General features: G+C 33.4%; 2 protein-coding genes across 2 annotated transcripts; both read left to right on the top strand.

Moving 5' to 3' along the window:
- The first annotated feature begins 1,332 nt into the window (after window positions 1–1,332).
- Window positions 1,333–3,802, top strand: LOC140885129 (transmembrane emp24 domain-containing protein p24delta3-like). The gene is made up of 4 exons (XM_073292063.1): window positions 1,333–1,683; window positions 2,526–2,747; window positions 2,840–2,916; window positions 3,517–3,802. The coding sequence occupies exons 1-4, from the start codon at window positions 1,462–1,464 to the stop codon at window positions 3,659–3,661; spliced, it is 666 nt and encodes a 221-aa protein (XP_073148164.1). The 5' UTR covers window positions 1,333–1,461; the 3' UTR covers window positions 3,662–3,802.
- A 1,938-nt stretch (window positions 3,803–5,740) lies between these two features.
- Window positions 5,741–10,804, top strand: LOC140878876 (uncharacterized). The gene is made up of 10 exons (XM_073282500.1): window positions 5,741–5,939; window positions 6,777–6,946; window positions 7,645–8,324; window positions 8,398–8,541; window positions 8,628–8,669; window positions 8,765–9,514; window positions 9,572–9,741; window positions 9,826–9,994; window positions 10,083–10,352; window positions 10,432–10,804. Exons 2-9 carry the CDS (start codon window positions 6,838–6,840, stop codon window positions 10,260–10,262), a joined length of 2,244 nt encoding a protein of 747 aa, XP_073138601.1. The 5' UTR covers window positions 5,741–5,939; window positions 6,777–6,837; the 3' UTR covers window positions 10,263–10,352; window positions 10,432–10,804.
- The last annotated feature ends 4,485 nt before the right edge of the window (window positions 10,805–15,289 follow it).

The following is a 15,289-nucleotide window of genomic DNA, read 5'->3' as shown; positions in this document are numbered from 1 at the left end:
ATTTTTTAAGTTATTTTAAAAATCCATGTGACAATCGTTTCGTGAAATTATATTAGAATTGAAATGATAATCATCATGACCATTACAACGAACTATGCATGAATTCGATGATCCAGTTATATTTAAAACAAAAGGAGTTCAGCACAACCCAAAAAGGAGACTTTTAGGAAGAAAAAAAAACTGATATAGAGTATACACATTTTCAAAATTTACACCAATAGAAGTAAATATTATAGCCCGGGTAAAATTAAATTTCTAGCTCCGCCATTGGTCAAGCAAGCAATGGATAACGAGTTTGACTGATGATGTTTCGTCACTCACCCTTCCCGCTTTATATCTCTCCTGTCTGGCTAGAGATCATATATTCAAAACAGATAATTTTTCAAAAAGTCTTATATATATATATATATATATATATATATATATATATTATGTTAGAGGTGATATGATAATTGAAAAGATAAAGGGATATATATTTTATTGAGATAGCATAGTTATAGATAAACAAAAATAATTTATTAAAATAACTTATATGATATTTTTTCGATTTCATGATGAAATATTTTTAGTTTTAGTAATTTTATACGGATATTTTTGTTTTATATTAAAAAAAAAATTATACTGTAACTTCAAAATTAGTTTTCTTGGCGTTACAGCTTATTAAATTTCGATTGCTGACTTATCGAAATCTTAATCAACTATACGATTCATAAAACAAAGTTTTTTTACTTAATTTCTAAAAATCCACTAGGATCAATCCACCCTCTCTAGATCATTTTTCTTCTTTTACAATATATTTCAAGATTACCGATGATAATTTTAAATTAGAGTACAGGTCAAACATACTCATATATATTTCCAAAAAATAGCAATATTTTTAGTTGCGTTTGGATTGAAGTATTTCAAATCTATGGATTTCGATTATAATTTTAGTGTTAACAATGAAACATAAAGAAATCTCAAATTAAATTTATAACTTAATTATTTACACAGTACTTAGATGGATTAAAAATGATTCTAAATCACCACATTATTGGATGAACTTAAAATTCATCCTAACTACCATATGAATTACCATATAAACATAAAAGAACCGAATTTGATGTTTGTGGTGCTCCTTTCTCTCTGAACAATAATAATTATATCCACGCGGAGCCGCATAAAAAATAGTACATTATCACGAGGAACTCAACTCAGATATGTTTTTTTTTTTTTACAAAATTTACGCCAATATCTCACAAGAGATTTTGTATTTAAATTTATTTTCCCAATCTATTTAAATTTGAAACATAAAAAAAAAAGACATATCATCGTGTGTGGAATTCCATTTTCGCGGTTCCCTTGAAGCATACGTATCAAGAATCCTAGCTTCGTCAAAAGGTCCCCTCTCACCATCAAAAAAAAAAAAAAAAGAGTCCCCTCTCACACACACGTATGCGTGTATAGTTGACGTAAGTAAGCATGAATTCCTCTCCGGTGCACGTTTTGCGGGCCGTGGTGGTGCTATTGGCGGCAACGACGTTGCGGGTGGTGCACGGGGTATGGTTGGACTTGCCTAGTTCAGGTACAAAGTGCGTGTCGGAGGATCTGCGTCCCGGCGACATTGTCGTCGGGGATTACTACGCATTCATCGGCCAGCAAGCAGATGGGAATTCGCCTGTTTTACCCACCATCTCTGTCACTGTTAGAATCTACACTAACTTTGCCATCTTTTCATGTTTATGTCAAGATCTGGATGACGATGTTTGGTCGCGTAACGAAAATGACTAAAATAAGTTGTAATACCTTTTTTGTTTGATCGTGATCTTCATAGCTAGTTGTTTAGTGATGGATTAGAATGTAATTTAGATGGACAATTTAATAAGAGTACAAGTTTAGGAATATAGTTCAAGTACAAGAGATGATTTCTTGTATTTTTAAGTGGGCAAAATATGGGTATAGCTATATCAGTATAAAAGCAAATCTTAATTTGTATGTATAAATTGTGCGAGCATGACTATCTAGTTAATTTGTGACTTAGCCCTTCTGCCTGTGCTATGGTTTTCGACTCAATCCGAACTAGGGGTGGTTCAAAGTGAATGAGGCTTGGGGCAGACCGGCATGATGATGATATTCATAGCGTGATTCTGTGCTACACCACGAGTTTTTTTCCAGTCCAACTTTTGTACGAGATATTATGGCGAACATCTCACTTGAAAACCACAAGTCTCTCAATGCTTTTTGTCTCCCAAACGAGCATTGGAGCTTAGGCATGTAGAGTAACCTGTCACTTTACATAATAATCACTTTCTGTTTTATCAGTGCTGATTCTTTCTAATATTTTGCAAGTGCACTAATACAAGAATGTACCATTTTAATCAGCTAAGTTTAAATATATCTAAACACCAGCCAACATCGAGTAGAACCCGAAACGGCCAATTTGATGATGCGGATTGGACAGTAACTCGTAGCTAACCCGACCTGCTTCTAGTCGAGAGAACCAAAACCGAGATAGCTCACTAGATGTCGCATAATATATCTTGTAGGTTACATCACCGCGTGGAGTCGAACTTCATCGCCAAGAAAACGTCACGTACGGCCAGTTCGCCTTCACTACAAGTGACAGTGGCACCTACTTGGCTTGCTTCTCGGAGCATAGTGATCATCATGAAGAAGGCAAGACCGTGACCGTGACCGTTGGCATCGACTGGAAAACGGGAATCGCTGCTAAAGATTGGGATACATTTGCAAAGAGAGAAAATCTTCAAGTAAGTTTGTGCCTGCATTTGACTCATGTGTGTGCACATATGTATATGGGCACTTTATTATATGTTTATTTGTAAATTATTTTTGTTTGTAGGAAATTGAAGTTGAGTTGATGAAGGTTGAAGCAGCTGTGAGACTAATCCATGGAAATTTAATCTATCTTAAAGAAAGGTAAAATTTAAAGTCCATTTACCACCTGGATTCTTTTATACTCTTCCAACTTTTTATTTATTTTTTTTATGAGGATGGAATTTGTAACTGCTATCTTTCAGTGCGTATTGGATAAACTATCGTGCTAACGTAGTAGCCTGCAAACCTTAAAACCATATTAGACAAACCACGTGTGACTAACTTGCACAAAAAGTGTTGGTAGGGGGAATTAAATTCATGAACATTGATCAAACGTCCTACTCCACGAAATCGAACACTCCTTTAGAGCTCCGAGTTGCGTTATAATGTTAAGTTAACCAAACATAGGAATGCATATATCTATTATAAATCTGTCTTCATCTAGTAATAGTATATACCAAACATTATGATAAAGTATAAAATTCTATTTAATCATCCTAGCGTTAACTATAGAGGCATTCCAAACAATTTTACATGAAATTTAATATTTTTTTTAAGATGGGGCGACATGTGGCTATAATTGCTCTTGAAAGAGCAAAAAATATGACGTTTCAATTGTTATACAATTATGCAATTAAAAAGATTTGAGTAACTCTGTTACAATCATCATCTATAACTTTTTGATATACGTCCTGTTTACAGGGACGCGGCATTGAGGAACATGAGCGAGGCAACAAATGCGAGAGTCACATGGTATAGCATGGTTTCTCTCGGTGTGTGTATCTTTGTTTCGGTCTTCCAAGTATGGTACTTGAGACGCTTCTTCACCAAGAACAAAATTATATAGAATTTGGCCAATTTTTGCCCCCAAAATTGAGGAAAACTAATTTATTGCATTACACGTGAGATGAAAATCTGATTGTTTGTTAGTTTTGAACAGGGCAAGAATTTTTATTTTTATTTTGTTCTCTTGAATGAATTAAAACTCTCCGAGTTTTTTTTTAAAGATATGTTATTGATTATATTTATTTCAAATTCTATGTTGGTTGCCTTTGGATCAATTGATTTAATTTCGATAAATGAATTTGATATAGGTAAGGATTTGATATGAGGGACGTATTTACGGCAATGTTGTGAAAAAAAAATTCGTTACTATGAATATGTCAAGGATTTGAATCGTAGATTTGAAAATATCTATCAAATGTAACAGTCGTTCTAATTTCTTCAATCCAAGTTATAGTGTATTCATTTGATAATGGATTTTCTTTGTGTATGATATTTTTAGTAAATATACATCTTATGTGATTCAAATGCAAAATATAGAATCTCTCATATACGATACGAAATATTTCATGCTACCTATAAAGGTGTTGGAAATGTGCCCATAAAACAGATATTTGTTAATGATTGATAATTTTAAATAAAAAAATTATTTATTTTATTGTTTGATTGTTTTATGCTATTTTGCTTAAAAATGGATATCTATATAAAATCCATATATATTATAGTTGATTTGATTTTAGTATATAAAATTGTTATATACATGAGGATTAAAATCATAGATAATATGTTTAAAATGTCCATAATTGATTAAAGTATGGATCTTTAATTGGTAATCATTAATGCGGTCTACCGATATTTTGAATATAAAAGTTTTATCCAAACTTTCAGTGTGGTGACACTAAGTAGAGGCATTTTATATTATTTGATTATATAGGACAAGGACCAGATGTAATTTTAGAGTCTTTATTTAAGTACCGTTATAAAGACTTTAATCAACATCATTAAGATGATCTTATGTAGATCAATCTCAATCCTGAGTAATCATAGACTCATTGTTTGTGTTAATGTGTTTCTTGATTTGTTTGTTAAAATCTATTTTAGTAATAGATTTAATACTTACATTTTGGAGACTCATAAATACATTCAGCTGGGAATTTGATTTAGACACGAAATCCGTAACTTTCGAAAGGATGCTAAAATGGTTCCCTTGAGTATTGGTTCTAGCACTGAACAGTTTGAGCGCTCTAATTCATAATTAGATTATGAATTAACTGTTCACTAGTGGATCAATGGTACTTAAGATTTTAGATACAAACAAAGGGGTAAAACGGTAATTTAACTTAGCTCTAATTTGAACCATGAACGGATGGTTGATTAACATGTAATGATTATATCGATGGACTATTCAAATATTTGGGTAAACATGTTCCATATTTCTCAAGAGTGCAGTTCCGGGTTTTTAGTGGAATAACCTTGGAACTAATAAATTAGATAATTAATTAAAGAACTTTAATTGATTTTGTCTAAATTTATTGGAGCTTGAGATTATGGGTCCATGGTCCCCAAATCATCTTCACGCAATCACAATGGATATTCTTAAATAATTAATTTGATTAATTATTAATTCACACAAATTGATTAAATAATAAAACTGTTTATTATTTAATAAAAAAATATTATATTTTATATTTGTAATTTGATTACAAATATAATTTGTTTTTGGATAAATAGAGAGAGTAATTATTTTAGATAATTATGAGATGTTTGATAATTATTTGAATGTCAAATAATTTCAGTTTTAAAATTGGATATGATTATCTGATTCTATAGAAATTCAAATAAGTTTTGATTTTTTAAATAATTGAAATCAAATATTAGACATTTGACCATTATTTAAAATTCAAATATTTTGAATTATTTTTTGTTTCTTGATTTTCGAGAACCATATTTTTTGGTTTTCAAATTTGGTTACAAATTTGAAATTCAAAAGTTTCTCAAATTAGTTGGGATTTTGATTTTGTTTTGATTTGAATTTTAATAATTAAAAATTGAAAAGATTTGATCGGTTCAATTTTTAATCTATAAAAATAGTCTTCTAGCTTTCAGAAGAATGGATCAAAATTTTTTTAGAAATACACATATATGCACGTCTCATACTCTCTTGTCAGATTAGAAAATTTTTGTGCAAAATTCTAGTTAATAATTTTGTGAGAAAAATTAAAAGAGTTAGCTCACACTATTGTCCGTTGGTTGATTCGAAGATTGGTGAGGAAGACCATGTAACTGAAGGAATTCCAGAAGAGTCGATTTCATACAAGTAGTGAATCATCCAAAGAATTTTGGTAACGATTCATATTCCATAGTAGATTCTTAATCAATAAATTTATTATAATATTTTGCATATTTAATTATAAGAGAACTTGTGAAGTTTTTATAATTAAACTAGATCCTTTGTTTGATCTATACAAAACTGTTTTGTCGTGAAAAATTTTAAAAGTCGTTTAATCTTATTTTTCACATATTTTCGCTGTGCATCGAACATGAAAACCAACAAGTGATTGATCGTTTGCTATATATGTTATCACGTATTTTATGAATGTGTTCTGACATAATTGTGGTTCTATTAATTTAATTGTTTTTTTGTTTTGACAAATGGCTTGTATTGCAGACTTGCATAATATGTTCTGGCGAAAACAAATGAAAAAACTGAATCAATGGTTGATTTTAGAATTTTGATCGATTGTCATCATTGCCTCAGGAATTTACTGTGAACAGTATTATTTCAATTATTCAATATATTCAATAGTTTTGATAATTAATGTAATTATCGAACTATTAAATATTTTAATCTTGAGTTGACAAAATTTGATCAATTAGTTGATTATTATATTTTGTTAAATTGAGTTCTTAGTGTTTCGGCTATCGGTAAATTAGGGATAAATCCCCAAACACAAAGGTCTTTTGCTTTCCAGTCTCCGTGCCAGTAGTTTTACATGTTCAGTACCTGACCCATGTTCATTTTTTGTTTCAGCTCCCCATTTGCCCCGAAATTACCCATATACCCTTTTAAAAAAAAATATTTTATATATGTTAAATAATAATAAAAGATAAAACCTTCCTCATTTCCTTCTTTCTCAAATTCTGATCGATCCATCCTTTCTCCATTTCTTCTTCACCAGCCCTCATCGGCGTATGGTCTTCTGCACATCCGAGATTTAATCAACAAATTTGGCGTGGAAGATGATGAAAAAGTCGCCTAAACCCAAGAAGTCGAAGAACATAAAAAGGGAAAAGCAGAAGAAGTCGAGCATTGATCCTCAAGATTTGAAATCGAAAAAAGCTTCACAACGTAATATTTTTTGGAATCCATTTCAGTAATTCTTTTCTATTCTATTTCGTTATTATTGGTTGTTGTTGATATTACTTTTTTTTCGTATGCTAAATCTTAATCCCTAAATTCTAGGTTTTTTGTTGTTCATTCGCTTACAGATAATTCGAATTGTAGGGTTTTTTTTTATTCATCCGAATACATTTAATTTGTTTTAATATTAAACTGAGTGTTTATTCTTCCTGATGAAATATAAAAATTATGTTATAGTGGAGAAAATATTTTTATGTAGTGCAAAAACCACACCCCTGTTTCCTGTTAGGAAGAATTATGGCGGGTAGATTCTTAAATTCTCTGCGTCGGTTACCTAATTTTGAATGTTAACTTTCGACATCGGTATATTGAAATGAAACTTGTATATTTATTTATTTAGATTGAATTGAGTATTCGAAATGCTTATATAATTATAAGCTGAATTTTAAAATCAATGTAACAATGATTGAAATAGAGATTTTTATCACTTAATTAAATGGTTTTACATTTGATAATGAAAATGTGATGATCATATCTATATTTTGTGTGTTTGTGATTTATATGTAAATTATTTTTCTGTTATTTTTTGTGTGTTTGTGATTTATATGGCAAAAATTTTTTTATCACAGTTCTTGATCATATTATGGTTTATTGATATTTATGTATATATATATATATGAGTTCAGGAACGATAGTGGAAGAGAACGTTGTTGATGAAGGACAAAACAAGAGAAGTACGAAACTGTACTGTAGTCGATGCTCACCCACTTGTTTTAAAGATGCGATGACAGAACTAAAACCAATTCTAGGACAAAAACAATGGATTAGGATAAATGAGACTCCTTTTGCTAATTGGGTTGACATGCCCGAACTCGCTGTTAGTAGTCGTAGAGTTGATTTCATATTGAATAGATTTCAGATTGAATCATGTTCTTTGACTGTGGGTGATGGTATTATGATTCTCTTTGCTCCAGAAGAGTTTTCTATTATTCTTGGATTGCATCATATTGGCCAGCCTGTAGACTTGGATTTAAGAATGGATTCTATATTTGTGGCTCGTCAATTTGGAGGTCAAGTTGGAAAAGCAAAGCGAGCGACAATATATAAAAAACTTATTTCTCTTGCAGGCAGTGATGATGACTTAGAAGTTGATGATTTTGTTCGGCTTTACATTTTGTTCATCTTCAACTCCATAATATTTTCCACCGGAAATTATTTTACCCCGAGTTTTATATTTCCTTACCTGGACAATCTTACCACATTCTTTGAATATGCTTGGGGAGATGCCGCGTTTCGATTTATTCAGAGAGAAATACGCAAAACTGGAAGTAAAACTTATTTCGATGGATGCACTGTTGGATTAATGGTGCGTATTTTGTTAATATAGTTATTATTGTATTGTTTTATCGATTAATTGACTATGATTTAATTTGGTTTAGGCTTGGGTGTACGAGAGAATGCCTTCTCTAGGTGTACGACGTAGTTTAGAAATGTTTCCTCGCTTGTTTCGGTGGATGGACAGCAAAATCCCATTGAACGAGGAAAAAGCTGAATTATTGCTGAAATCCATAGATTCAACGAAGGTAATTGTTTGATATAATGAATTGAATTGCTCATTTCAATTTCATGGTTTCACTGACAACATTTTTTGTGATTTTATAATTTATAGGTCTTGCCGATATATCCTTTTCCCGAGGAGAAGAAATTGGACGTAAGTAGTTTGACCTTTTGCCAAATACTTTTTTTGGAATATGGATAATTGACTGAAAAGTTCAAACCATTAATTAATAGTTTACTCAACCATAGGTGTTGAAAGTGGCTGACGGTACTACCGATGTAGTAAGATCAGAAGTTGTGAGAAAAAAAGTTGTTGTGAGTAATAATCGAATGTGTTTTGAATTAGGATATGGTAGTGTTAGGCGTCTTAGGAAGACAAAGATTGTGATTGAAAAAGAAATGATGGATGTTGGAGCAGAATTTAAATTGCAGAGCAAAAATGAGGTTGGATTTGTGACCAAAGAAGATGATCCTATTGAGAGAAATGATGGGCATGAGAATACTGAGACAAATGAGGAGAATGAGAATATGAAGAGAGATGAGAATTTTGAGAGAAATGTTGAGGATGATAATATAGAGAACAGTGAAGGTAATGTGCATATTTTCAGAAACGAGGATGAAGAGAATATTGTAAAAAATGAGAAAGAAATGATTGAAGCTGTTGGAAGTTCATCTGAGATTGGATCGTCTAATGACCATGACAATTACAGTGATCTTAATTTTGTGGTGCAAAATGTTATAAACAAAATTAAGAATGATGTGGGATTTGATAAAAATGATGGAACAGTTGAGGAAAGGAAAAGTGTGAGTTGTGTTGGTACCAGTAAAGCAGAGATCATGACCAGCTTTCAATCGTCAATCGTGAATACAGTAAGAACAAGGGTTGACCGCAAGAAGAAAAGGAAAGCTTCGATCTTTGTGACGCCGCCCAGTTCATCGCCAAGACCTAAGAGAAAGGGTCAAAACGGGTTTGAAATTCTCTTCATCATTTTTATTTTGGTTTTATGTATTTCCACACACTAACAATTTTTTGTTCTTTTCTATTGTGGTTCATAGTGTATTCGTTTGAAGGAAAAGTGCATTGTAGATGTTGATGAGAATGCTAAGAGTCCAATGAAAGATGATCTACATGAATTCAAAGGTAGGACCGATTACTGTGGACATAAGGAAGCAAGTGATGAAGAGAAACAAATTTTGACATACTATCTTTTGATGGAGGAATTGGAGTACGCTTATATTTAATGATTTTTTTCATAACTATTGTTGAATTTATAGATTCAAAAAACATTAACTTTTTGTTTTTTATGTAGTGTTGTAATTTGGGAAGACGAAAGTATGATGTTAGATGGTCGAAAATTTTGCCACTTTGTCTTTGGCAAACCCGTTGATTTCGAAATCATAAATGTTTATATGCGAATTATGCAAGCAAAAAGTAAGGAATATGGATCTGAAATATATTGTGTGGACACAACGGTTCAGGTTCGTCTTTGCACCCCGATTATGTACGTTTTATTTTCTTTTTTGACCAAATAAGAAGTATGATATTTTTGCAATCTTTGTTCTGCAGAGAGAAATTTTTAATAGACTAAAAGAATATGGGAGTAGACGTAAGTTGCGGAGCGGTGATTATGGAGATTTTATTGCAAGCTTGACATCTGCGACTAGGGAAAGATTGAAGCACTTAAACGAGGAGCTATTTACAAGATGCAAGTACATCATTTTTCCATTGAATGATAGGTGGCATTGATTTTTGCTTGTGTATAAAACTGCAGAAGGTGTGTTCAGTATATGGAATTCCTTGCATGATCCATACGCATCTGGCACCACAAATGTTTTTGTGAGTATTAGTACGACCCTATTTGAATGTTTAAATATAATATTAAGAATGAAATCTTGTAACTTTTAAATTTTGATAGGTATCATTTTTGTCTGGATACATGCGGTTCCAATCTGGTTTTGTCTTAGCCAATGAGGAAGTGGTGACAGAAAAGTGTCGCTATCAAGGTCCAGCACTTGAGTGTGGTGTCTATGAACTTATGTGGACCGAATGCTTGGCTAAAGACACAGAGGAAATCTGGGCGTATCAAAGGGATGTGAATATGAATGCTTATCGATCTCGTGTTGCAGCTACCATTTTATCCGATAAGAATGGATTGTTGAAAACCATTTAACTTGTTTGTTATATTGGTGGTGATTAAGTTTGGATAATTTTGTTGGTTGAAAACTTACACACCTTTTGAAAGACAAATCCTTGTAATTGTGGTTAATGATTATGTTTTGATGCGAAGTTCTTTTTTGAAATGGTAATTCCAAGTCTTTTCCTATTTATGTCGTACATTTGTGACATTTATGTAGTTACACGATAGAGTTATGTAACGACAATTGACAAGTTAATCAAAGTACAAAATTGAGTAATTCCGGAACAATTATATCATAATAAGGTACATAACTAGCTGAGTAATAAATACATTTTAGAAGTTTCCTGACTTGTTACATCAGCCGCTAAGCAAAAACTTAATTGAAGATGCAAACTAAACAAAAAAAAACTCATGTTTATGAGTTTAGACACCAATATTCATAATTTAAGGAATAAAGCAGAAAGAAGAACAAATTTGATGTATCATGTATGTATTCAGATATCGCCGTCATTAGCATCCTCATGCTCATCATTTAGGGGCATCTCCGCTGCGGCGAACCGTGGCGGCCACTGTGGATGGGGTGGTTAAACAAGTAGAAATATGTGATCTAGTTCTACTTCCCAATTTCGCAGATATATAAAATCTTCCAGGTTCAGCAGATGCACTAAAACAAGCCGCATATGCGGTGATTCATTCGTTTTATTCTCTGCAACCTCACGCAGATGCGTGAGTTTTACCCGCAGATGCGCCCCTAGCTTCTTAAATTCTCTGCCTGTTTCCGCTTCTGCACCATATTTTCATGCATATGCGGTCATTTGTATCTTCAATTCTCTGCCATTTACCGCATCTGCACTTTCTTTTACCGCATATGCGTTCCTTGTTTTCCAAGATTTCTGCCCTTTGCCGCTTCTGCACAGATTTCTCATGCATATGCACCCCTAGCTTCTTCAAAACTCTGCCTGTTTCTGCTTCTGCACCATATTTTCATGCATATGCGGTAATTTGTATCTTCAATTCTCTGCCATTTACTACATCTGCACTTTCTTTTACCGCATATACGTTCCTTGTTCATCTTTTTAGTTCTTTTATCTTTTCCAGTTCACAATTTGTCAAATAGTCGGATACTCATGTAAATCATAAAAATATATTTCATCATTGTTAGTTCATTCCATTTCTTTTCATGACTTTGTATTTACAACCAACAACAACTTCACTCGACAAACAAAACAAAAATACAAACTTAAAACTCCACATGAACTGAACTCAACTCAAACATACTCACTTTCATAAAATCTAAATCACCCCCCCAAACTTAAACCAAATCATTGTCCCGAATGATTTAAATCAGTAAACAAAACGAGGGACATGTACCTCTAGGTACCGAGCATTAGGACTCGGTACCATCATCATCAGACTTGTCATTTGAAGACCATGGTGGTGGCGGTGGATATGGCACATTGGTAGGAGGGAAATTCTGAGCGAGTGCCGCATTTAAATCATGCACATATGCCATGTGATCTCGCATTCTCTTCAATTTCTTATGCATTTGCATTTCCAAAGCATCGAAGCGGCCAGAATAGTCACTCCCTTGAGCATCATGTGAAGGAAGTGCTGTTGACGGATGAATCAGTGGAGGGGTAGGCTCAGACGGCTGTGGTGGGGGCTGTGCAATATCGGCCTGCTGTGTCTGCTTATGTTTATCCCTTTTCAATGGCCCGACAAGAACAATAGGAGCACGAGTAGGATGAAGTTGCTCAGTGGCATCCCAAGTCACTCCAGCATAACAACAAAGATCCGTAATCAATGAAGCATGGACTAAGCTGCTAAGAGGAGATTTTTTACTAGCAGCGTAAATGTATTGCTGAAGCACTTTACCCGCATTAACCGTCCTTCCTGTGACTAGGCAGTACACCAAACTAGCCCTTTCCATCGTAATTTCAAAAGTGTGACCTGATGGCAACATGCGTGCGGTGACAAACTCATGCCAATTATTGGCATCCCGGTTAAGAAATCTGGAGTACAATGTAACAGGGACACCTTTCTTATTCAATTTCCATTCGGCACCCTCAATACAAAGTGCCTGTAGCATGGCAGCGGCTGGGAACTCATTCTGAGTGAAAAGCTGATAATCGTCAAATGCAACCTTCGGCATTTGATACATTGTGTTGATAGTTTGATCATCAAACGCCACCATTTTCCCTCGCACTTTCACTTTGTATTCATCATGTTTCACCATTAGATTGGCATAGAACTCCCGAACAATAGACATGACAGCCTCGGAAGGTTGTTTGACGAATGCTTGCCAATTACGTCGCCGTGCTTCAATCAAAGTTTTAGCGTTTAAGTCCCTCATATCCATTTCCCGCTCCTTATGCATACTTTTGAGCGACAATTCAACAAAATTTGCCGCCGCGGCAGCATTCCAAAACCTATTTTTATCAAAAGATGGTTGTCCTGAAGATGACGAGGCCGATCCTTTTCCTTTTGTTTTTGGTGGCATCCTTGCACTCAATTCAACCAATTATCACAAAATAACCCACTAATCACAAGCAACAAGTGCACAATAAAGATTTCAACAACTCAGCCCTTCACACTCTCTTATACAATTTATCAAACACCTTGTGTACGTGAGGCTAACTATATTTTCCTTCACAATTACTCAATAACAATTCAACCAACATAAGAGGGATAGCCAAGTACCTACTTTGATGTAGTACACTCGGGCAAAAGCAGAGGCAATTCGGAGACTTTTGTGTAGAGTTTTCACACGATGGCTTCGACCGGAGAGAGTGAAGTATTGCAATTGTCAAGTTTGGATTCCGGAATAATTCTTGAGCACTGGCCGGACCATGAGCTTGGCAAGAGTAGATCATGATTTTGAGGATATTGGGGGCGTGAAGGTGGAGTTAGGGATTTTAAAAGTGAAGATGGTCGCTTCTACGGAATTTTGTACAAGAAAATAAAGAAAACTTAAATTTGCGCTGAAATATTGAAAGAACTAACGAGAGTACATATTTCAGAAAATTAGGTACAGCCAACCTACCATAAAGTACAAACGACCGATAATAAATTACATAACGTCGTAAAACAAGCACAATGGAATAAAGTGAGACTTGAGGAATTTCATGTCTAAGTTATTAAAATCATTTGGTATCTACTAAATATAGTATAATTGACGTTTAATCACAAGCATAGCCTCCGATTTATTCACTACGTTGAGGAGGTGAATATAGGACATGCATGTGCACTTTGGTTAGTGAATAAAATTCCTAGGAAAATAAATATGCACTAAACAATAAAAATTGAAAAAACTAACGAGAGTACATATTTCAAAAAATTAGGTACAGCCAAGCCTATCATAAAGTACAAACGACCGATAATAAAGCATATAACGTCGTAAAACAAGCACATTGGAATAAAGTGAGACTTGAGGAATTTCATGTCTAAATTATTAAAAGAATTTGGTATCTACTAAATACAGTATAACTGACGTTTAATCACAAGCATAGCCTCCGATTTATTCACTACGTTGAGGAGGTGAATATAGGACATGCATGTGCACTTTGGTTAGTGAATAAAATTTCTTGGAAAATAAATATGCACTAACCAATAAAAATTAAAAGAACTAACGATAGTACATATTTCAGAAAATTAGGTACAGCCAAGCCTAACATAAAGTACAAACGACCGATAATAAAATACATAACGTCGTAAAACAAGCACATTGGAATAAAGTGAGACTTGAGAAATTTCATGTCTAAATTATTAAAAGCATTTGATATCTACTAAATATAGTATAACTGACGTTTAATCACAAGCATAGCCTCCGATTTATTCACTACGTTGAGGAGGTGAATATAGGACATGCATGTGCACTTTGGTTAGTGAATAAAATTCCTTGGCAAATAAATATGCACTAACCAATAAAAATTGAAAGAACTAACGAGAGTACATATTTCAGAAAATTAGGTACAGCCAAGCCTACCATAAAGTACAAACGACCAATAATAAAGTATATAACGTCGTAAAACAAGCACATTGGAATAAAGTGAGACTTGAGAAATTTCATGTCTAATTTATTAAAAGCATTTGTTATCTACTAAATATAGTATAATTGACATCTAATCACAAGCATAGCCTCCGATTTATTCACTACGTTGAGGAGGTGAATATAGGAGATGAATGTGCACTTTGGTTAGTGAATAAAATTCCTTGGCAAATAAATATGCACTAACCAATAAAAATTGAAAGAACTAACGAGAGTACAGATTTCAGAAAATTAGGTACAGCCAAGCCTACCATAAAGTACAAATGACCGATAATAAAGTACATAACGTCGTAAAACAAGCACATTGGAATAAAGTGAGACTTGAGGAATTTCATGTCTAAGTTATTAAAAGCATTTGGTATCTAATAAATATAGTATAATTAACGTCTAAACACAAGCATAGCCTCCGATTTATTCACTACGTTGAGGAGGTGAATATAGGACATGCATGTGCACTTTGGTTAGTGAATAAAATTCCTTGGCAAATAAATATGCACTAACCAATAAAAATTGAAAGAACTAACGAGAGTACATATTTCAGAAAATTAGGTACAGCCAAGCCTACCATAAAGTACAAAAGACCGATAA

Source organism: Henckelia pumila, chromosome 2 (genome assembly GCF_033568475.1).
Source record: "Henckelia pumila isolate YLH828 chromosome 2, ASM3356847v2, whole genome shotgun sequence".
In the NCBI taxonomy this organism is placed as follows: domain Eukaryota; kingdom Viridiplantae; phylum Streptophyta; class Magnoliopsida; order Lamiales; family Gesneriaceae; genus Henckelia; species Henckelia pumila.
The sequence above is the reverse complement of the archived record's forward strand: the minus strand, read 5'-3'. Positions and strand labels throughout refer to the sequence as shown.

Bases quoted from the DNA above. Each gene is read 5' to 3' on its own strand.
- LOC140885129 (XM_073292063.1), top strand. From the start codon at position 1,462: ATGAATTCCTCTCCGGTGCACGTTTTGCGGGCCGTGGTGGTGCTATTG. The intron at 2,748-2,839 runs GTAAGTTTGTGC...TTTTGTTTGTAG, and splicing joins CAAAGAGAGAAAATCTTCAA to GAAATTGAAGTTGAGTTGAT. The intron at 2,917-3,516 runs GTAAAATTTAAA...TCCTGTTTACAG, and splicing joins TTAATCTATCTTAAAGAAAG to GGACGCGGCATTGAGGAACA.
- LOC140878876 (XM_073282500.1), top strand. From the start codon at position 6,838: ATGATGAAAAAGTCGCCTAAACCCAAGAAGTCGAAGAACATAAAAAGG. The intron at 8,670-8,764 runs GTAAGTAGTTTG...ACTCAACCATAG, and splicing joins CCGAGGAGAAGAAATTGGAC to GTGTTGAAAGTGGCTGACGG. The intron at 9,742-9,825 runs GTACGCTTATAT...TTTTTTATGTAG, and splicing joins CTTTTGATGGAGGAATTGGA to TGTTGTAATTTGGGAAGACG.